The sequence below is a fragment of the Urocitellus parryii genome, chromosome 12 (genome assembly GCF_045843805.1).
Source record: "Urocitellus parryii isolate mUroPar1 chromosome 12, mUroPar1.hap1, whole genome shotgun sequence".
NCBI classification, from domain to species: domain Eukaryota; kingdom Metazoa; phylum Chordata; class Mammalia; order Rodentia; family Sciuridae; genus Urocitellus; species Urocitellus parryii.
Window position 1 is genome coordinate 37,359,144 of NC_135542.1, and position 21,046 is coordinate 37,380,189.

General features: G+C 37.0%; 1 protein-coding gene across 2 annotated transcripts in view; it reads left to right on the forward strand.

Annotated features, from left to right (window-relative positions):
* Cpsf3 (cleavage and polyadenylation specific factor 3) overlaps positions 1 to 21,046 on the forward strand; it is a 37,017-nt gene that overhangs the window by 5,423 nt on the left and 10,548 nt on the right. For both annotated transcript variants that reach the window (XM_026398881.2, XM_026398804.2), the window contains exons 3-13: positions 784 to 881; positions 2,446 to 2,574; positions 4,091 to 4,268; positions 5,635 to 5,724; positions 7,034 to 7,184; positions 10,158 to 10,333; positions 11,397 to 11,555; positions 12,751 to 12,897; positions 15,931 to 16,083; positions 17,601 to 17,709; positions 19,292 to 19,390. In XM_026398881.2, the coding sequence (XP_026254666.1) occupies positions 784 to 881; positions 2,446 to 2,574; positions 4,091 to 4,268; positions 5,635 to 5,724; positions 7,034 to 7,184; positions 10,158 to 10,333; positions 11,397 to 11,555; positions 12,751 to 12,897; positions 15,931 to 16,083; positions 17,601 to 17,709; positions 19,292 to 19,390 (1,489 nt within the window). The remainder of the gene's footprint in view (positions 1 to 783; positions 882 to 2,445; positions 2,575 to 4,090; positions 4,269 to 5,634; positions 5,725 to 7,033; positions 7,185 to 10,157; positions 10,334 to 11,396; positions 11,556 to 12,750; positions 12,898 to 15,930; positions 16,084 to 17,600; positions 17,710 to 19,291; positions 19,391 to 21,046) is intronic.

Consider the following 21,046-nt stretch of genomic DNA (forward strand, 5'->3'; position numbering starts at 1 on the left):
TTCCATCCCCAGGGGGTCTGGCCAAGCCAGCTTCCCCACCCTAGTGGAAGACAGCAAGTAATGGACTTCACTGAATGTGCTAAGAGCTCTGGCCACCTGTTCAGCATGTGGTGATTGAGCCCTGGATTACCTAAGTAGTTAACCCCTCTACTTCTCTGAGCCCACTTCCTTGCCTGAGAGGTAGAGGGATTAGAAGAGATGGTTTTGAGATGCTCATTTGAAAGGCAGTGGCTCATGTTCCTTTGGTTTCTCTTCTCTACTTCTCCCAGACTTAAAAGAATGGTTATATGTCAGACTTTGGCACCTTTTTAGTCATGCATTATCTTGATTTAGTAGTAATACCCTGTAAGGTAAGTAAATCCTCAATGACCTGCCCGTAGGAATTTGTCTCCTAATGCCTTTTCTGAGCAGGGAAGAGCCCCATTTCTAGTTTCTTCTCACAGCAGTCAGATCTGGTGGTGATTCGTCTGTGGGCTTTTAAAATGCCCACCATTTTCTTTCTTTTTTTTTTTTTTAAAGAGAGAGTGAGAGAGGAGAGAAAGAGAGAGAGAGAGAGAGATAATTTTTAATATTTATTTTTTAGTTCTCGGCAGACACAACATCTTTGTTGGTATGTGGTGCTGAGGATCGAACCCGGGCCGCACGCATGCCAGGCGAGCGCGCTACCTCTTGAGCCACATCCCCAGCCCGAAAATGCCCATCATTTTCTGATTCAAATTCTGATTTGCTGAATGAGAGTTTTCATAAAATATGTAGGAGATGGTGTCTCTTTTTGTCTTTCAGTTGGACTGTGGAATCCACCCTGGCTTAGAAGGAATGGATGCTCTTCCTTATATTGATTTGATTGACCCAGCTGAGATTGATCTTCTGTTAATTAGTCAGTACGTTTTTTCCTTTAATAACAATATAGTTTTTTGAGGGCTTTGACTGTCAAGATTATTCTTTACCAGATTATGAGATTTCAATTTTTTTTTTTTTTTTTCCTTTTGGGTACCAGGGATTGAATCCAGGGGAACTTAACCACTAAGCCACATCCCCAGCTCTTTTTTGTATTTTGAGACAGGGTCTCGCTGAGTTTCTTAGGGCCTTGATAAGTTGCCAAGGCTGGCTTTGATCTCAAAATCTTCCTGTCTCAATCTCCCGAGCCGCTGGGATTATAGGTGTGCACCACTGTACCTGGTAAGATTTCAGTTTTTAAAAACACCACATATTTTTTTTTTCTTTTCTCTTTTTTTAAAATTAAATTATTTATTCTAATTTGTTATACACGATGGCAGAATGCAATTCATTTCATATTACACATACAGAGCACAATTTTTCAAGTCACTGATTGTACACAGTATTTTCACACCATTCGTGTCTTCATATATGTTTAGGGTAAAGATGTCTAATCATTCCACCATCATTCCTACCCGTTTGCCCCCTCTCTTCCAGAACCACATATTGTCCACTAAGAAGCATATTTCAGATATCTAGATCTAAACTAACACTACATTTTGTCATCACAGTCTAGAAAACTCATATAATCCAGTGAGTTAGCGGGAAGGAAATACTGACTTTAAGTTGTTATCAAACGTGGCCCGAAGAAAGGCCCTTTATAGGGCATCTCCTTGAGGTCACAATTTTGTCACATTATTCTATAACAGCTTCAATTAAAAATAGTGATTTTTTTCAACTTAGTCTGTTAAAGTGTTATAATTCTGGTTGCTGAGAGTTGGTTTGGTTATATTCTTTTTTTTTCTTCAGAAAGGAAGACATTTTATTAAACATGTATATACATGTGCACTTTAAATTACCTTATATCATTTAATCAATAAGACCCCACTATATAGACATTATTTCCTGTAACTTATGGAAAGGTTTAGTTATATTTTTCTTTCCTCTCTAATTATTCACTGATAAAGAGTTTTGCTATTTAAAAAATAACTTTTAAGCCAAGTGCAATGGCACACACTTGAAATCCCTGAAACTCAGGAGGCTGAGGCAGGAGGATCGCAAGTTCAAAGCCAGCCTCAGCAACTTAGCAAGACCTTGTCTCAAAATAAAAAAAAATAAAAAGATAAAAAGGGCTGAGGATGTGGCTCAGTGATTAAGCACCCCTGAGTTCAATCCACAGTACCAAAAAAAAAAACCTATGTATATGTTGTGTGTGTGTGTGTGTGTGTGTGTGTGTGTGTATGCTTTTAAAATCTTTTTCCTTTATTAGAACTCTATACATGGGCTGGGATTGAGGCATGTATGAGGCACTGGGTTTGCTCTCAGCATCACATAAAGAAATAAATAAAGTTATATATGTTAAAAAAAAAACTGTATGCACATACCTACTTTTGGTTTTCTGAAAGGATCCTCATATAATTGTTACATAGAATTTCTATTCAATGACCATTTCATTACATGTAGCATATAAGATTTTAAGAATTAACACAATCTCTGTTTCTTTTTAAGTTTCCATTTGGATCACTGTGGAGCTTTGCCCTGGTTTCTGCAGAAGACAAGTTTCAAAGGAAGAACATTTATGACTCATGCCACAAAAGCTATTTATAGATGGCTTCTTTCGGATTATGTCAAAGTTAGGTAAATTATTTTATTAGATTATATGAGCCTATGCAATACACATGGTTCAAGAGACAGATTATTTTGTATTTGAAATAAGGCACTCTCTTTATTCACAAGGATGGCAGTAATTTAGTTATTCCATAACAACCTATTGAATACCTATTGTGTATCAGTCCCTTCTGACTTTAAACTTTATAGATTTTACATTCTTTTAAATCTTTGTTAAACTGCTGTAAATCATAAGGTATGATAGAAAGGTTCTATAAATAGCATTGTGTAATTTTATTAAAATTTAAGACCAGATACATTAAGCAGTGATATGTGCTGAATTCTTATTTTGAATTATCATGTCAGAAAGTTTACTATCTCTTTTTTTTCCCCTTTAGTACTGGGGATTGAACTGAGAGCCTAGCATATATTCAGCAGGTGCTCTACCACTGACCTACATCCCCAGCCCTTTTTATTTTGAGACAGAATCTTGCTAAGTTGCACAGGCTGGCCTTGAATTTGTGTAGCTGGAATTACATGCATGTACTATTTCATCCAGCAAAAACTGGTTAATGTTCCCAGAGGATATATTTACCAGTTCTAAGAGTGACATTACTTCTCTGCCAGAAAATTTAGAGCATTTTGGTGAGACCCACAATACAAATTACTAACCTTCAAAAGCTGATTAATTCAAGGGTAGCTAAAACTCTGTTTGTTATTCTTTATATGTAAATACACAGGAATTGAAATGTTATTCTTAGTAATGGTAATGCTAGTTAACAAATAATGCCTATGACATGTAGGCTCAGTCCTTAGTTCTTAATATAAACTAATTTAATCTTTACACCAATTTCGGATGTTGAGAAATCCCATTTTATAGAAGATGAAACTGAGACACAGAGAGGTTAGGTGATTTACCTAAAATGGTCATAGTAAGAGGCAATCTGGCTCCAGAGTCTGTGTTCTTAACCACTATTCTTTTGCTGTTTTGGAAATTCATTAACATAATTCAGGGGGAAAAAAGTTAAGTAGACTTTAGAGAACTCTTTTCCCACCAAGCATGGTCAGTGCATGCATGCGTGTCATATCTCTTGGAAATGTTGGGGCAGAAAAAGAAGTTGAGATTATGCAATCTTAAAAAGAATATTTTGTTTTGCTAGGCAGGTGGGACAAACCTGTAATCCCAGTGATGCAGGAGGCTGAGGCAGGAGGATCACAAGTTCAAGGCCAGCCTCAGCAACTAAGCAAGGCCCTAAGCAACTTGGTGAAATCCTGTTCCAAAATCAAAAGGGCAACAGTACTTTGAATTTACTGTGTGCTTTGCTTTTACACTCAAGCTTTGTAGCTATGTACACTAAATATTTTTATTATAATCATAGCCAAAAAATACATAAAATATCTGACAGATTCTAAATAGCATAATCTGTATACTAAATTTTTAGGAAATCTTCATGGATATGTCATCTACAGATAATTTCTTTGAGTTAAAAAACTTTAAAAAAAAATCTTACCCTTAATTCTTTTCTTGGCATCTTTGAAAATTTAGTAACATATCAGCAGATGACATGCTATATACTGAGACAGATTTGGAAGAAAGCATGGACAAAATTGAAACCATCAACTTCCATGAAGTTAAGGAAGTTGCAGGAATCAAGTTCTGGTGTTACCATGCAGGTCACGTCCTGGGAGCAGCCATGTTCATGATTGAGATCGCCGGTGTAAAGGTACTTTCTAGCTCTGGCCCTTTCTCCATAAGTGATATCAGTGCAAAACTTTATGCTGCCAAGTGGCATTAAAAATTCCCTAAGATTTGCAGAGTGCCAAATCACTGAAACACAAGTCAGCACTTTTCCTTTTAAATATGACAGTTCCTTCCTCTGTTGTAATACAGAGTAAAATAAGCATCTCTAAGAATAAGTTCCCTAGCACACCACAGGATTGATTCTTTTTCAGTCACATTAGGAAACTTGTTAGGGAAGAGCCATCTTCCCTAAGAATCGGGGATTGAACCCAGGCATGCTTTACCACTGGGCCACATGCCCAGCCCTTTTTATTTTTTATTTTGAGACAGGATCTTCCTAAGTTGCTTAGGGCCTTGCTAAATTGCTGAGGCTGGCTATGAACTTGAGATCCTCCTGGCTCAGCCTCCTGAGCCACTAGAATTACAGGTGTGCACCGACATGCCTGGCGTATTGTTTGTATTCTTGATGACTGCTACTCTGACTGGTGTGAGATGAAATCTCAGTGTAGTTTTGATTTGAATTTTTAGGGTACTTTTTGAAAATAACCCGTTGCGTAATATCTGGAAAGGTGGACTTGACTTTTTGTTTTTAAGTTTTTTAGATGATTTTTTACAACCTGATTTGAGAACCAATGTTCTAGTGTCATGTCTTCCTAAATGTATTTTATAACTGCTCATATATTTGAAACTTTTACTTGTTGAATTCTATAATATATCAAGTTGCTCATCCTTGCACTTTGCCCCAGGCCACAAGAAATAAGCAGAAAAGAGTGAAAGTGCAGATTTGAACTTTCATTTGGAATTTGATGTGTATACTCTTTGACTTTATCTTTCATTTTAGACAATGTTCCCAAGAATCTCTGTAGATTCCTTTCTGTGCCAACATGTCCCTTTATCTTTGTGGGATAATTCTGAGATATATTATCACTTTAATTAGATTTAATGATTTAACTATGTCAGACATTTTGAATTAGACATAAGCATTGCATCTAAATTTTACCAGGTATAGGCTTTTATAAATTTAATTTTACTGTTAGATTTCACAAGATTAAAATATTCATTAGCAAAATGAAGCTTTCTCTCCTATACATGGGGACACATTTCTGTAATGCCAGCACCTCAGGAGGCTGAGGCAGGAGAATCCCAAGTTTGAGGCCAGTTTAGGAAACTTAGCAAGATGATATCTCAATATAAAGAAAGAACTGAATATTTTACTCAGTGGTAGAGTGTCCCTGGTTCAATCCCCAGTACTGGAAGAAAGAAAGGGAAGGAGGGAAAGAAAAGGAGAAGACAGAAGAGACAAAATGAAGCCTTTCCCAAATCCTGCTTACAAATTTATCTTTTCACAGCTTTTGTACACAGGTGATTTCTCAAGACAAGAAGATAGACACTTAATGGCAGCTGAAATTCCTAATATCAAGCCTGATATTCTTATTATTGTAAGTAATAATGAATGTGTTGTAATTAGTATAACATAAGCAGAATTTTTCTAGTGAGGAAGAAACATAATCTCATTTTCAAAATGTTACTGGATATAAATTTATGGGCTTATAGTTTAAGAATTTATTTGGCTATTCTTTGTAGTTCTTTTCCACCCTCTTCTGTTGCTCACATTAGCTGTGGTTTAATGTCAGTGACGGACGTTAGACTGTCTCAGGTCATGATATTCTAGTTGAGTACTCCCTCCCTGTCTCCTAAGTATTTTGGCCTATGTCACTTCCCCCAAATTTGTAGGACATCTTAAAGATTGTTTAAAAGTGGTGTAGATGCACTGCCTTTGCCATGGTGACTGTCTTTTGGCCCTTGGCACAGGCTGCTGGTCACATTGTTCATCATATGTCCTGTCTACTTGTTAGATTGTTAAGTACCAAGGAAGCAAGATAAATGACTGTGTGCTGAAACTCGTTGGGGACCTGGTGGGTGCAAATTTAACAATGTGTCTTAGGACAGTGGTGTCAGGAAGTGGGAGAGACCTTTTGAGCTATGGTATATATAAGAACATCAAGTGCATTTGGTTTGGAATGAAAGAACTGTTTCTCCCTCATCACTTCTAGAAGCTCCCACCTTCTCAGTTATGAGGGGCCAGTGCCAATTGCAGTCCCAGAGCCACATGGTGGATAGATCAGAGATGGGACTCAGCTCATGCCCTACTCAGCATATAAACTAACCTTAGTTTAAGGGCAAACTGAGTTTTTTGATTTTCAAAACAAGTAGTTATTCTTGTGATTTAGAGCTGGTGTTTTAGAGCGGTGCTTCTTGAACTTTAATGTGCTCGTGTTACCTGGTGATAGTTGTAAAGACGGATTCAGAGTTGTAGGCTGGAGCCTGAGATTCTGCTTTTCTATTGTGCCTTAGGAGATGCCAGTGGGTCACACATGGTAAGACATTAGGGCATATATTTGAACAAGAGTATAAGAAACAATACTTGTTTCTGGTTTGAAGCTTTAACTTCTCCGAGGAAGAAGAGAAAAATCATAGCAAAATTATCTTGAGAGGAGAAGACACATTTTTGTATATATGTGGACTTCTCCCTGATTCCATTTTCCAAAATGCTCTTATTACTTAGATCCAAATTCTAACATTCTTGTTTGCAGTTCTTTCCAATTAATATTATAGTAATATATGTTCAAGTAAATGGCATGTTAATGGAGAAGTGAATCTCTTTGCCTCAGGATTTCATTAAGGTTTAACTTTTGAGTTCTTTGGGGATCATTGGTCTTGGTCTCACATATCTAACCTGTTATTTAGGAATCTACTTATGGGACTCATATCCATGAGAAACGTGAGGAGCGAGAAGCAAGATTCTGTAACACCGTCCATGACATTGTAAACAGAGGGGGCAGAGGGCTCATTCCTGTCTTTGCCCTCGGAAGGGCTCAGGAGCTGCTCTTGATTCTAGGTATGCCACTTCCTTTGCACTTGGGTGTTTATCAGAATCTTACATCATTTTACCAAAACAAATGACATAGCCTTGTCTACGTCACCTGACCTTTCTGGACTTTAGTTTATTTCATTTAAAAATGAGGATTTGATACCAGGTGTAGTAGTGCATACCTGTAATCCTAGCTGCTCAGGAGGCTGAGGCAGGAGGATCATGAATTCAAAGCTAGCCTCACCAATGAAACCCTAAGCAACTCAACAAGACCTTGTCTCTAAATAAAGTGTAAAAAGGGCTGGAGATGTGGCTCAATTGTTAAACACTCCTGGGTTCAATTCCCAGTACCAAAAAAAAAAAAAAAAAAAAAATGAGGGTTTGGTGCTAGTAAGAGCCCAGAGAAACAACAGCTCCCCCATTCTGGGACTGGGCTGGTGGTCAGCATGCCTTTCTGGATGCCATCAGTATCAGAGGTCTTAAGATATGCAGAACCTTTTACAGCAGCTCGACTTCTAGGAAGTAAGCAAGATGTACAGAAAGTTTTGTCAGTAAGGGTATTCATTTTTAAAGAACTATCATGTCAGTTAATATCACATTGTAGAAAAAAGAAACTATGCTACTGAAGAGTTATTGCATATTTTCACATAGTGTAAACCAAAATGTAAGATTCAACTATATGTACTCTGATCCTAGTTAGCTAGGAAACATTCAAGTGACTGGAAAGATTAAATCTGGATAGTGGGAAAATAATGAGTTCATTTTCTGCTTTTCTCTATTTTCCAAACTTTGCATTGTGTATATATGACTTTTTGTAATAAGAGGAACAGTGGGTGTCACTTTTAACATACATTTATGCTTAATAATCCCCTGTGATTCTATTTGAAGATAGTACTCTGGCAGAGTACCATAGATGCCTCATGTGTATATAACTTCTTGCAAAGAACTAGAAGTGGGTCACCTCCTAAGCTGTCACTGTGATGGCAATGATGAATATTTTCCCTTTTGTGCTGAAAGGAAGAGAAACAAAGAGAAGATGAAATCAGTGATCCCAAGTCAAAGGCAAATCTGACAGACACGTTCTGGATGCTGAATTTCCTAAATCCTAATCCAGTCCAGTCTTCTTTTGGTCCTGATTGGTCCTCTTTCTAACTGCAGGTCAAATCAGTCTTTAGAGGACTTGAAATGAGAAGTCTTCATAACCAGTAAAGTGAAGAATAGGGTGATGGGACAAAATAAGGTGTCGCCCTCCGCAGGGCTGCCAGCTGTGGCAAATAAACTGTGGTTGTCTAGTTAAATTTTAATTTCAGATGAATAAAGAGTAACATTTTTAGTAGGGGTGTCCCAAATATTTAATGTGTTAAATTAAATATTTAATGTTATAATGCCAAAAATCTTTTGTTGTTTCTCAAAAGCTCAAGTTAAGTGGGTGTTTGGTACTTTCATCTGGCAGCCCCACTGTCAAAGCATGCATCATGATATGCTCAAGTACCAGTGCTCTTTGTGTGTGGGTGGCCTTGCCCCTTGTCCTTCCAGGCAACAAGGCAAAGTAGAAAGAGGACAGCCATTCCAGTCACTGCTTTCACACATCATTATGTCCCAGCCATTCAGCCTGGGGCAAGTTGCCTGACTTTTTTTCTCACTATTCAAAATTTGTTCATGAAAATACAAAAAAGAGTAGGGCTGGGGTTGTACTCAGTGGTAGAGCGCTTGCCTTGTATGCGTGAGGCACTAGGTTTGATCCTCAGCACCACATAAAAAAATAAGTAAAAGAAATAAAGATATGTGTCCATCTACAACTAAAAAAATATTTTTTAAAAAATACAGAAACAGTAGATTGTGATGTGAACTTTAGATACAGTCTAAAGATACAGGCTTTACCCAGTATGTGAGAAGTCATACAGAAAATGTCAAAAACTTTTGACACTATTAAAAATTTTATTACATCTAAAAACCTAACAAGCTAAGCCAGGGGATGAACCAGGAAATACATTCACAACATGCATTACAGGAAAATTCCCTGCCCCTATGTAGACATATCACTAAGACATGTAAAAAATAACAATGCTGCCTATTCAGGGTTTTCTTAGTCTCACTTTTCTTTTCTTTTTTTTTTTAAATCATCTTATTTATATATCCAGAGATTTATATTTCTTTTTTTTAATATTTATTTTTTAGTTTTCGGAGGACACAACATCTTTATTTGTATGTGGTGCTGAGGATCGAACCCGGGCCGCACGCATGCTAGGCGAGCGCGCTACCGCTTGAGCCACATCCCCAGCCCATCTTAGTCTCACTTTTCTAATCTATAAAATGGAGATAAAATTTTGAAAATTTAGAAATGATAATTATAAATTACATAGTAGGCATTTAAGACATTTCTTTTATGTAGATGCATCTAGTACAATGAATTGTGTTTTGGCCATACTGCCTTATAAAATTGTGGGATTTCATGAGAATTTTCCCTTAAAATAAGCCTTCATTTGAAGATGTACTGCCCACAGCTTCATTAATTTTCAGAAATGGTTTACTTCTTAGTTTTTTAAAAAAATGATAAAGTAATTATAATTTTTTAAGTGTTTAAAATCAGTTTACTTTTGGAAGTCATATTTTGTAATTAGCCTGTGATAAGTCTGAACTAGTAATGATATGTTTTTTTAAAAAAAAATCATAACAAGATGTAGTATCTCTCTGGGATATTAAGTTATCGTTTATTATTCAGTATAAACTTACACTGAATAATTTGTAAAACCTTCCACTTCTTTGGTCAATGATCACAGCCTGTTTCTAGGTTTATTCCAGTAGTTAGAAATAAGTTTTGGATTTGTAACTTTAAGTTAGTAGAAACAGGATATTTTTTTCTTAGAACTCTTTAAATATAGACACGTGTACTTTATTTCATGGTTGTGTGTATTTTAAAAAATTAGTTATGGGTACCAAGTTCTATTTGAATGCCTTTCTCACATGACAAACTGATGTTTTTTTGTAAAATGGCTCCAGATGAGTACTGGCAGAATCACCCAGAACTACATGACATCCCAATATATTATGCATCGTCTCTGGCCAAGAAGTGTATGGCTGTGTACCAGACGTATGTAAATGCCATGAATGATAAAATCCGAAAGCAGATCAACATCAATAATCCCTTTGTTTTCAAACACATTAGCAACCTGAAGGTGAGTGCTTGTGGAAGGAAGGGGCACTGATGGGTAGAAGAGGTCAGTTCTCAGTGGTGGGAGGGCCTGCGAATCCCTCCTGCAGAAGTCTGGCTCTTCTCTAGTAGACTTCTTTCCCCTGCAGTACTTCAGAACTTTAGCAGCTGGCATTTATTTTTTGCTTAACCAAATTTTGCTCCTGTCTCCTGAGTTCCCAGTATTTGCAATTGCTGAATAACTTGGATCTCTTCTACCATAGGAATAAAAAACTCTGATAAGAAAAATATCATGTGTTATGTATTAAAATTCTCTTTTCTCATTTCAATGTAATTTTTTCTTTTTTTTTTTTTTTTTAATGGTGCCCAGGATGGAACTCAGGGCCTTGCGTATGCTAAGCAGTTGGTTGCTTTACCACTAACCTACATCTCCAGGTCCCTAAATATCTTTTTGATTTGTACTACAAATTCCATATATGAAAATTCCCATATGTTCACTTTTCAAAACATTTAATAAAATCTGGTTTAATTTAGATTAAAATATATAATTTCATTCAAATTGATGCTTTCATCATAATAAAGTAATTAATGTCCAAAATAATTTAAGTTGTAAATGGTCTTCAAATTTTAAATAGGCTTTGTCTGTAAGCTTTATTTTATAAGGTAACTAAAAATTAGAGTCACGTTTTCCCTAGGAACAGTGTTAAACTTTTTGTTAGATTTCCAAACATACTCAAAATATTCATTAAAACTATTGTGAGTCTTCTGAAAAATTCTTTTAGGGTTCTTTTCCAGGGTGGGTAAAAACCCTTTCACTCTTAAATTTCTGCCTGCCTGCACATTGAAAATGGTCTTCTTGGCCCTCGAGCTATACATAGAAAACTTTGAAGATCAACTGCTTTGTTTTCCTCTTTCTTAGCCTAAGGTGTTTAGGAGTTTGGCAGTTGGACTTAAAATATTTACTTGTGTTGTCCAGCCCCTTCCATAGTATGATTAATCTTTTATCTTACTCTTATTCTTCAAAAATGAGGAATGCTTTGTCAAGCCCTGGTAGTTAACATGCTTTTGCCATCTTTTGTCTTTTTCAGAGCATGGACCACTTTGATGACATCGGTCCCAGTGTTGTAATGGCCTCTCCTGGCATGATGCAAAGTGGCTTATCCAGAGAGTTGTTTGAAAGCTGGTGTACTGATAAGAGGAATGGTGTCATTATAGCAGGGTACTGTGTAGAGGGGACACTTGCCAAGGTCAGTTATAGTCTCAGGGTATGGTGTTACTCCTAATCAGAGTTGCAGAGGTAGCAATATCCTCATATATTATTCCATTGAAGTAGTTCTTTAACAAATACAAGTTTTGATTTCAACAAATAAGGATAGGAGTAGGTTTGAAGGATGAAGATGTTTGAAGGATGAAGAATTAGACACAGAATGTCACAACAAGTTCCTGAAGAGATTAGGGCATATATTAAAATGTGAGAAGTGTCAGCTGGTTGCAAGTAAAAAGAAAAAAAAAGGTTAGGAGCCTATTTGAGACAAATGCTTGAAGACCTTTATCTAATGAAGAGGTTTACTAATACAGATTGAGTATCTCTTACTCAAAGTGCTTGGGACCAAAAGTGTTGGAGACTTTGGTATTTGGGGATTTGGGAACATTTGCATAGACTTCACCAGATGAGCATTCCTAATCTTTTTTGCATTCAAAAAGCATTGGATTTTGGAGCATTTCAGATTTTCATAGTAGAGATGTTTAACCTGTGAAGTATTCTTAAAAACTGAAGAATGTGCCTGGTTGACTGCTCATCTTCCCATTGGTATACAATGGCCAAAGTTAGCTCCTAAGGGTGTAGACATTAGAGAAAAGTGTGCAAAACTTCAGAGGCAATTTGTAAATATCCAACCATCCCATTTTCTTCTTTCCATTAATATCTATTTTATCTAAAGAAATACTATATCATGGGGCTGGGGTTGTAGCTCAGTGGTTGAGCATTTGCCTCTCATATATGAGGTACTGGGTTCAATCCCCAGTACCACATAAAAACAAATAAAATAAAGGTTAAATTCTTTAAAAAAAGAAAGAAATACAATGCAGTTTCTCACTTTGATCATTTTCATTACTTTACCTTATATAAATCCTGATGTTTGAAGTGACTACATAGTAGGAGAGTTAGGAATACAGGTTTGTCTTTCTAATCATAAGAGTAATAATTTTCACTGCCAACATTCCAAATACATTGAGTCTTAGATTCTTTCTTTCTTGTTAAATGTTTACTTGACCAAGAAAATGACTATTACTTACTAAGTTGATAATGTTTGAATGATTTTTTGTACTGAAGGTTCTAAATTTAACATGAGAGTTAGGGCTGCATGAAAAAAAAATTGAAGTGTACCTTTTCTTTTTCTAATTGGATAGTTTGTTTTGTTTTCTTGTATTTGTTTTTAACAGCATATCATGTCTGAACCTGAAGAAATCACTACCATGTCTGGGCAGAAGTTACCACTGAAAATGTCCGTTGATTACATTTCTTTCTCTGCTCACACAGATTACCAGCAAACCAGTGAATTTATTCGTGCTTTGAAACCGCCTCATGTGGTTAGTCTCTGATTTTGATTTATAATATTTATGGGAGAGATTTATAATAGCTATGGGGGGAGCATACCCAAGAAATTGTAGCAGGCAATTTATAGATCAGAGCCTTTGCACTGCCAGCTGCTTATTTTGAATCTCCTCCATCCCTAGCTTGCTATGTAACCTGGGCACGTTATTTAACCTCCTTGTAAATGGGGATGATAATACCTCACAAGGGTATTGGGAAGGCTGAATGAGAGGACATATCTCTAAAGCACTTATAGGATATGATTGAAATAATATTAAGTAGTGTAAGAATACTTTGAATAGAGGAGAAAGGTAAGTCCTTATAGTTAAAAATTCAAGATTTAAATAGATATTAAATATATTACTGTACAGCTCATTAGTATTACTCATATTTTTAAGTTTCATGTAATCCTAAAAATAATGGTTATATGTTTTGGTGGAATTAGCAGGATAAACTGAAAATAATATGTATTCTTAAAAGGAGGAACACTTGTGGAACATGCATCTGTAGAAAATAGTTGAAGTTCCTTTTGTGAATATATTAAGTGTTTAATTCGGTGGCACCAACCACATTCTCGGTGTTATACAACTGTCACCAGTCTTTATTTTCAGAACTTCCATCACTCAAACAGAAACTCTGTATCCATTAAACTATGACTTCTAGTTACCTTTTCCCTTCCACCCCAGGTTAGCTCTTATCTTCTGTCTCTCTGAATTTAACTATTTTAGGTATTTCATGTAAGAGGAATTACCATTTAGGATGTGTCAAAGATTTTTCCATGTTATAGCATGTTATTAGAACTTAATGCTTTTTATTTATTTATTTTTTAGTTTTCGGCAGACACAACATCTTTATTTGTATGTGGTGCTGAGAATCGAACCCGGGCCGCACGCATGCCAGGCCAGCGCGCTACTGCTTGAGCCACATCCCCAGCCCCTAGAACTTAATGCTTTTTATAGCTGAGTAATATTCCATAAATATCATACTTTGTTTATCCATTTATCTGATGGATTGATGGACACTTAGTTTTTCACCTTGCAGCTTTGAGTTTCATTTCCCCAACATCTTCTTATGTACTCTTATTTTAGTTCTTTCTAGCATGATTGTCCACACAGGAATTGGCCACTGGCCCTTAATGAGCAGATTTTTTGATGGAGAAAATCATTCACCTCCTTAGTATGTAGCTTGTAGAATTTGAGTACAGTGGAGACGCCACTTGTGTGTTTTCTGGTATTTGTGCTTCATAGACATTCGCTAGGATCTTTAAGCCCAGGAGGAAAAGTTGTTTTCTCTTCCTCCATTGTCAGCACCTCGTCCTCAGCCCCATTTCATCACTCCAGATTCTATCTCTGCTTACAGTTTAAGTTTTTGGGTTGAACTTGATATCTACCTTCATCAATAACCAGCTCTATCAAAAGTATAGTTACAGGTTGGATGTGTAGATCGGTGGTAGATTGCTTGCTTCACTTGCTTCACATGCATAAGGTTCTGGGTTCAACTCCCAGTACTGCAAAAAAAAAAAAAAAAAAGTATAGCTACATGATAAAATTATAATTCTCATAGTGTTGGTGGTAGTAGTTGATAATAGGTAGCATTTATTGAATGCTTATCAAGTGCCAGGTACCATATTAGTGTTTTGTTTTGTTGGTACCAGGGATTGAACTCAGGGGCACTCAACCACTGAGTCAAATTCCCAGCCCATTTTTGTATTTTATTTAGAGACAGGGTCTCACTGAGTTGCTTAGGGCCTTGCTAAATTCCTGAGGCTTTCTTTGAACTCATGATCCTCCTTCTTCAGCCTCCTGAACCCCTGGGGTTTCAGGCCTGTACCACTGCATCTGGCATATTAATGTTTTGTATGAATTCGCTTGTTTAACTATCATAACCAACTGCTGATTTGGGTTTGTTTTTTATTCGGGGGGGTGGTGCTATTTGTTTGTTTTCTGAGACTGGGGTCTGGCTGAGCTGCTGAGGCTGGCCTCTTGAGTAACTGAGATTTAGATGCAAGTGCTACCGCACCTGCCTCCAATATCTGTTTTGTAAATAAGAAATCAAGATGTTAAGTAACTTAGCCAAGGATACCCAAATAGTAAGCAGCAGGGCCAAGATATGTGTCCATGTCCTAGGTGCTAAACCTCTGCATAGGAGCCATGTTGGCCATGCTTCGTGAGTCAGACGAAAACCTTCTACCATTGCTCTAGAGGCAAGGAGTGACCTTTTTGTCAACAGAAAGACTGGTCGCCAGTATGATAGTTGTAAAAACAGAAGGGGATATCAGAGGATATCCCACCCCCCACCTTCACAAAAGCTTCATTTGAAAGTCTTAAAATTAAGTTGGTTGTGTTGGCCCACACCATAATTCCAGTGACTTTAGAGACTGAGGCCAGCCTGGGGCAACTTAGTGAGACCCTGTCTCAAAATAAAATAAAAAAGGACTGGGGGTGTAGCTCAGTGGTGGAGCACCCCTGGGTTCAATCCACAGTACTACATACACAAAAAGTCTCAAACTAGGAAATCTGAAGAAAATTTCCTGAGACAGCAGGAGCAGTAGTAGTAGTTTAACCATGTGCATCTAAAGCTGACAGAGGCTGTGGAGGTTACCTGGTCCAGATCTTTACAAATGAGAGCACAGACACAGCTAGAAATGTAGAAAACAGTCATGTATCTTTGTAGTGATATAGAAGTCTCTTTACTCTCAAAGTAGTTCTGCATAACTTTTAAAGCCAAGCAGAATGAAGAAATCTGTATAAGTTTGGTGAGAGATCCTTAAAAGCAGCGATGTCCCATAACTTCAGGGGTATCTCTAGTTCGTGAAATTAATTAACGAAGTCAAGGGCCATTATTTATCTCAATAGAGGATGTTTCTTGTGCTTTTTAAAAATTTATCTGGTGGGTCTGGTGTTATAGCTTAATGGTAAAGCATTTGTGAGCACTGGGTTCAATTCTTAGCACCACATATGAATAAATAAAGGTCCATTATCAACTAAAAAAATTATTAAAAATAAATAAATAAAATTTATTCTGTGTAGATTCTAGTCCATGGAGAACAGAATGAAATGGCCAGACTGAAAGCAGCACTGATTCGAGAATATGAAGATAATGATGAAGTTCACATAGAGGTTCACAATCCTCGGAATACAGAGGCTGTGACCTTAAACTTCAGAGGAGAAAAACTAGCCAAGGTAAAGGGTGGTGGCTTCTATTCCTGGCTGTGTGTTTTCTTCTTAAGAAAATGGACCTTCTTTGATGAAATCAAGATGAATTCTCGTTCCTACTTAGTACACTACAAGGATGTTATCCTGGTGCTTTTTGTTCTACTAAGTTATTTCTTCAGATGGGAAATTTCCAGGTAGATTAGGTCTTAATACAGTGGAATCTGACAGCTCCCCGATCCATAGCCCCAGCTTCTTCCCCTCCCCATGTTGGAGGGTAAGTGTGCTCATGACTGTATGCCACTCCTCTGCCGTGATGTTCTGCCCTCCCTGTATCTAAACACAGGTATGTGGATATAACAGAACCTATTTTATTTATTTTTATGTGATGCTGAGGATCAAACCCAGGGCCTTGCACATGTGAGGCGAGCACTCTTCCATTGAGCCATAACCCCAGCCCCAAATTAATTGTTTTGATGGTGAAATATACTTCCAGAATTTAAAATTGAAATAGTTAAGGAAAACATTACCTGGCATGTGAGAGGGATTCATTGGAAGAAGCCTGCATTTTTACCTCTGTTGATCAAAAATCTTTTGAAGATACTTTTAAGGCCAGCTTTTAAATGATTTATATGAAGTTTTAGGTATCAGACATATGTTAACTTTACAACATTTTTTTAATACATAATGAGCTAGGCATGAAGAAACAAACTGAGGAATAGCCTTTCTTATAATTGAATGGAGGGGAAACAAAACTTAGCAAAACTTAGGATGTGAGGTTTTTCCAAAGAAGAGCAAGTGTTTTGTATCTGTGCCTAAATCTTATTTTTTTTTTTTTTAGTTGTAGTTGGACACATACCTTTATTTTATTTATTTATTTATTTTTAATGTGGTGCTGAGGATGAAACCCAGCGCATTGCAATTGCTAGGCGAGTGCGCTACCGCTCAGCCCCAGCCCCAGCCCCTAAATCCTAATGGTTCGCAGTGTCATGATGTTTCTCTTAAGTCTATAGAAAAATACATTCAATGGAACAATCTAGAACTGTATTTCTCAAAACTCTGCTGGAAGTGATGTAGGGACAAAAGAATTTTTGGAATCAGATAATTTAAGAGACGCCACATTGAACTGAGATCAGGAAAAGCTTAACAACTTATTGGAGTATTGTTCTCTGATAATATTAGTTATTTAAAGGCATTGCAGGCTTGGGGTATGGCTCAGCAGTAGAAGACTTGCTGGCATGTCCTGAATTCAATCTCCAGAACCACAAAAAAATTTTCTTAAATAAATAAAGCGTTAACTTTTGTTGTTGAGCTGTTTGGAATTGAACTGAACCCAGCCATTCTTGCCAGATCCATCCCTATGGATCTTCTCTTGGAGAACTTGTTAGGCTTGGACATGAACCTGGACATAAAGATATAAAATATAGCGTTTTATAATTTTCAAAGTTAAATTCACATGTTGTTTTTGTAGTTAAAAGGTCTAGTGGTTGTCAATGACTGCCTAAATATCTGCATTCTATTTTTTTTTCCCCTTCTTTTTTTAATAGGTCATGGGCTTTTTAGCAGACAAAAAACCAGAACAAGGCCAGCGGGTCTCAGGAATACTTGTTAAAAGAAACTTTAATTATCACATACTTTCTCCTTGTGACCTGTCCAGTAAGTATACTGTTCAATATCAGATATTATTTGACCTCAGCGTTGAAAGAAAAATCTATGAAAACCTCTCTTTAATTTAGTGGCCAAATATTTAGTAACAACAAAATAATGAAATAAAAATAGATAAGTAGGGGCTGGGGATGTGGCTCAAGCGGTAGCGCGCTCGCCTGGCATGCGTGCGGCCCGGGTTCGATCCTCAGCACCACATACAAACAAAGATGTTGTGTCCACTGAAAACTAAAAAATAAATATTTAAAAAAAAATAGATAAGTAGTCTAAATAGCTTTGTGGAGAAATCTTTTCTGAACCACTGAAACATTAAAATTATCTATGAAGTCACTCTTTTCATAATTGAGGTCATGTTCGCCTCTCTCAGGTTGACCACTCCTACTGACCTCATACCACTGTTTTCTACCCTTTACATCAGTGCATGGTGTTTTTATTTTCTGAAGTAACTTTGTACTTCTCAGGTGTACATTTTGTTTTTTAACCATTTGTAGGGTTGGTTTGTTCTGTTTGGTCTGAAACCCAGATTCATGCATGGTAAAGTGTGTGTTCTACCACTGAGCTACACTTAATGAATCTGTAGTTTTACATCACTTGCTGGATCTGTTCGTTCTCCACCATTCCAAAACATCGATCAGGATGAAGAAACAAAATCTTTCATAAATCTTCTTTAAAGGGAAAAAATTAAAGCCCATCATCCAAGTAACATCAACCATATGGTCAGAAACTGTAGTATATACAAATTGAAGCTCATTGTAGAGAAAAATGGAGGTTTGCACAAGACAGGATTGGATTTAAGTTTATAAGTTGTTTTTTTCCTGAAGTTTATAAACATTTCTACTGAGTTCTATGTTGGTATAAATTCTAAGCCATTGGTAAGAACTTTCTTTCCTAATAATACTATCTTCAAGTAAATACTGTGCTTGCTTATGTTTGTATAACACTAGTAAATTTTAAGAACTTTACTAAGGAATAAGAAATACCAGATGTATTTAGGAATTTATCCATGAGGCAGGCCAGTTGTCAGCTTTCAAAGTATCACAGGTAAGTGTGTAACTTGTTCCTTCATTCACCACCTGGTGAGCTCTTACTCCTATGTCCTGCAGGGGGCTAGGTTTATTAAAGCACTGAAGGTTTATCAAGTCATGGCCTTTTACAGCTCAGTGTAATGAGAGAAGCAGTGTTAGAAAGTGCTCATCACAGTACAGCTCAGGCACATGTCGAGTGCTGGGTGTATGAGGAGAGCTGGCCTGGAGCCATGGCAAGAGCTCTGCAAATTGGGAAACACTGGCCTAGCAGAAAAGAAGGTGGAAGGCAGCTTACGCATTGCTTAGAGAAGTCCAAGAACCTGATGGTTCTGAGGGCAAGGCTGCTTACCCAGAGTTGGAACCCAATTCAACTAGCAGGGCAAGAGGCCATAGCAGGGACTTGTAGGAGCACCCTGATAGCTTTCAGAAAGTGTGTTCTTGTTTAATTTGCTTGCACTTGTTTTTTTTAACCCCTGGTATTTTATAAATTGTGTTTGGTGAAACTAGTATTATTTTCTTAAAGTCTGTTTACTCTAATTTCTCTTCAGATTATACCGATTTGGCCATGAGCACTGTGAAACAGACCCAAGCCATACCATACACTGGGCCCTTTAATTTGCTCTATTACCAGCTGCAGAAATTGACAGGTATGTTTATTGAAATTCATTTAATTATTTTACCTCTTTTAGTAAGGTAATTTTACATCTGAGAAAAGATTTTATTCAGCTTCGATAATTGTCTCAGAAGTCTCCACCATGCGGCCTGCGCAGTGGTTTCATTAATGAGGTTCTAGGCATAAAGTTAGCTAGATGAGATCGAAATAAAACACACAGACTCAGTTACCTTATTTCTATTGCCAGGTCCCAGACGGCTCACCTCTCTGGTTCCCTCCTCTAACCGCCCAGCAGGGCAGCAAGGATTACTCAGGGCTAGCAGGAGAGAGAGTTTGAACACGCCTGGGAGTAGCCTTTTATTGGGGAACAAGAGATTCAGGGGAGAATTCCATCCAATGAAGGTTGAGGGGGGGCTGCACTCCAAGGTCAGGGTCAGTGATTGGGCCCCCGGGGTCAGTGGTCAGGCACACCCCCACATGGATAGGCTCTCTCATCAGGAAAGGGCCGGGAAAGCTTCGACACAGCCAAAGCGCCTCAGACCCTTAACGGGAGCCACCCAATCACGTGTCAGAAATGGCTTCCCACAGAAGTCTATTTGTACTTCAAATGGTCATATATATTATCACCTTTAGTTGAAAATATGCTCATAAATTTTTTTAAATTCCATGATACCTCTTATCTCTAATGTATTTACACTCTAAAAATATCAGTAGTCTTGTTCCTTGTGTTTAAAATATATTTTAGTTGACTATATCTAAATTTTATCTCTTTTTTTATTTTGGTTGAGTCAAACAGATTTTCTAGTTTCATCATTACTGATCTATTTAGCAGGTTTTATAAGAATTAATGGGCTTTGGCCAAAGACCACTGAGAATAAGCCCACTCAATCTGTTTTCATCATTTTGAGTTACATATTTTTATGTATTAATATAATGAGAGGCAGGAACTTTCTAATAAAGCAATGATATTTCAGATTAGAAAATTGCTTTCCATCAGAATACACACAGTAAAGTGCTACCATTAAACAAACCAGTATAAGGAAAATCTTTTTTCACCTCTAACCCTTACACTAGGATTATGGATAATAACATAGAAAAATTAATAAAATATGTCTAAATTAATCCTTGTTTAAGAGGACAGTAAGAAGACCAGAAAATTTTGATATTGAATAACAATAGAATGTTCCTATGCAGTGAATAAATTTATGAAGTCAGAGGTAAAGTGACTGGTGTGTTAAGATGCTAGCAGAAGGCAAGATCTCTTGTACCAACATAGATGTTTGAACATCACCGAAGTTTACTACTAATAAAATCTTTAGGGGCTGGGGATGTGGCTCAAGCGGTAGCGCGCTCCACTAGCATGCGTGCGGCCCGGGTTCGATCCTCAGCAACACCACATACCAACAAAGATGTTGTGTCCGCCGAGAACTAAGAAAAAATAAAATAAAATGTTAAAATTCTCTCTCTCTCTCTCTGTCCCCCCCCCCTCTTTAAAAAAAAAAAAAATCTTTAATGTTCAGAGTAAATCCTACCTAGCTACATGAGTTTTTATAATATGTATTTATATCTTTAATTGCTATAAGCAATTGAAATAAATTCTAGCTGTTTCATTATGCTATTAATTTTCCATTATTTATTAGCTTTATTTAATCCATCTCTATAAGCAAATAAAGTGATGCCTCTGAAAGAT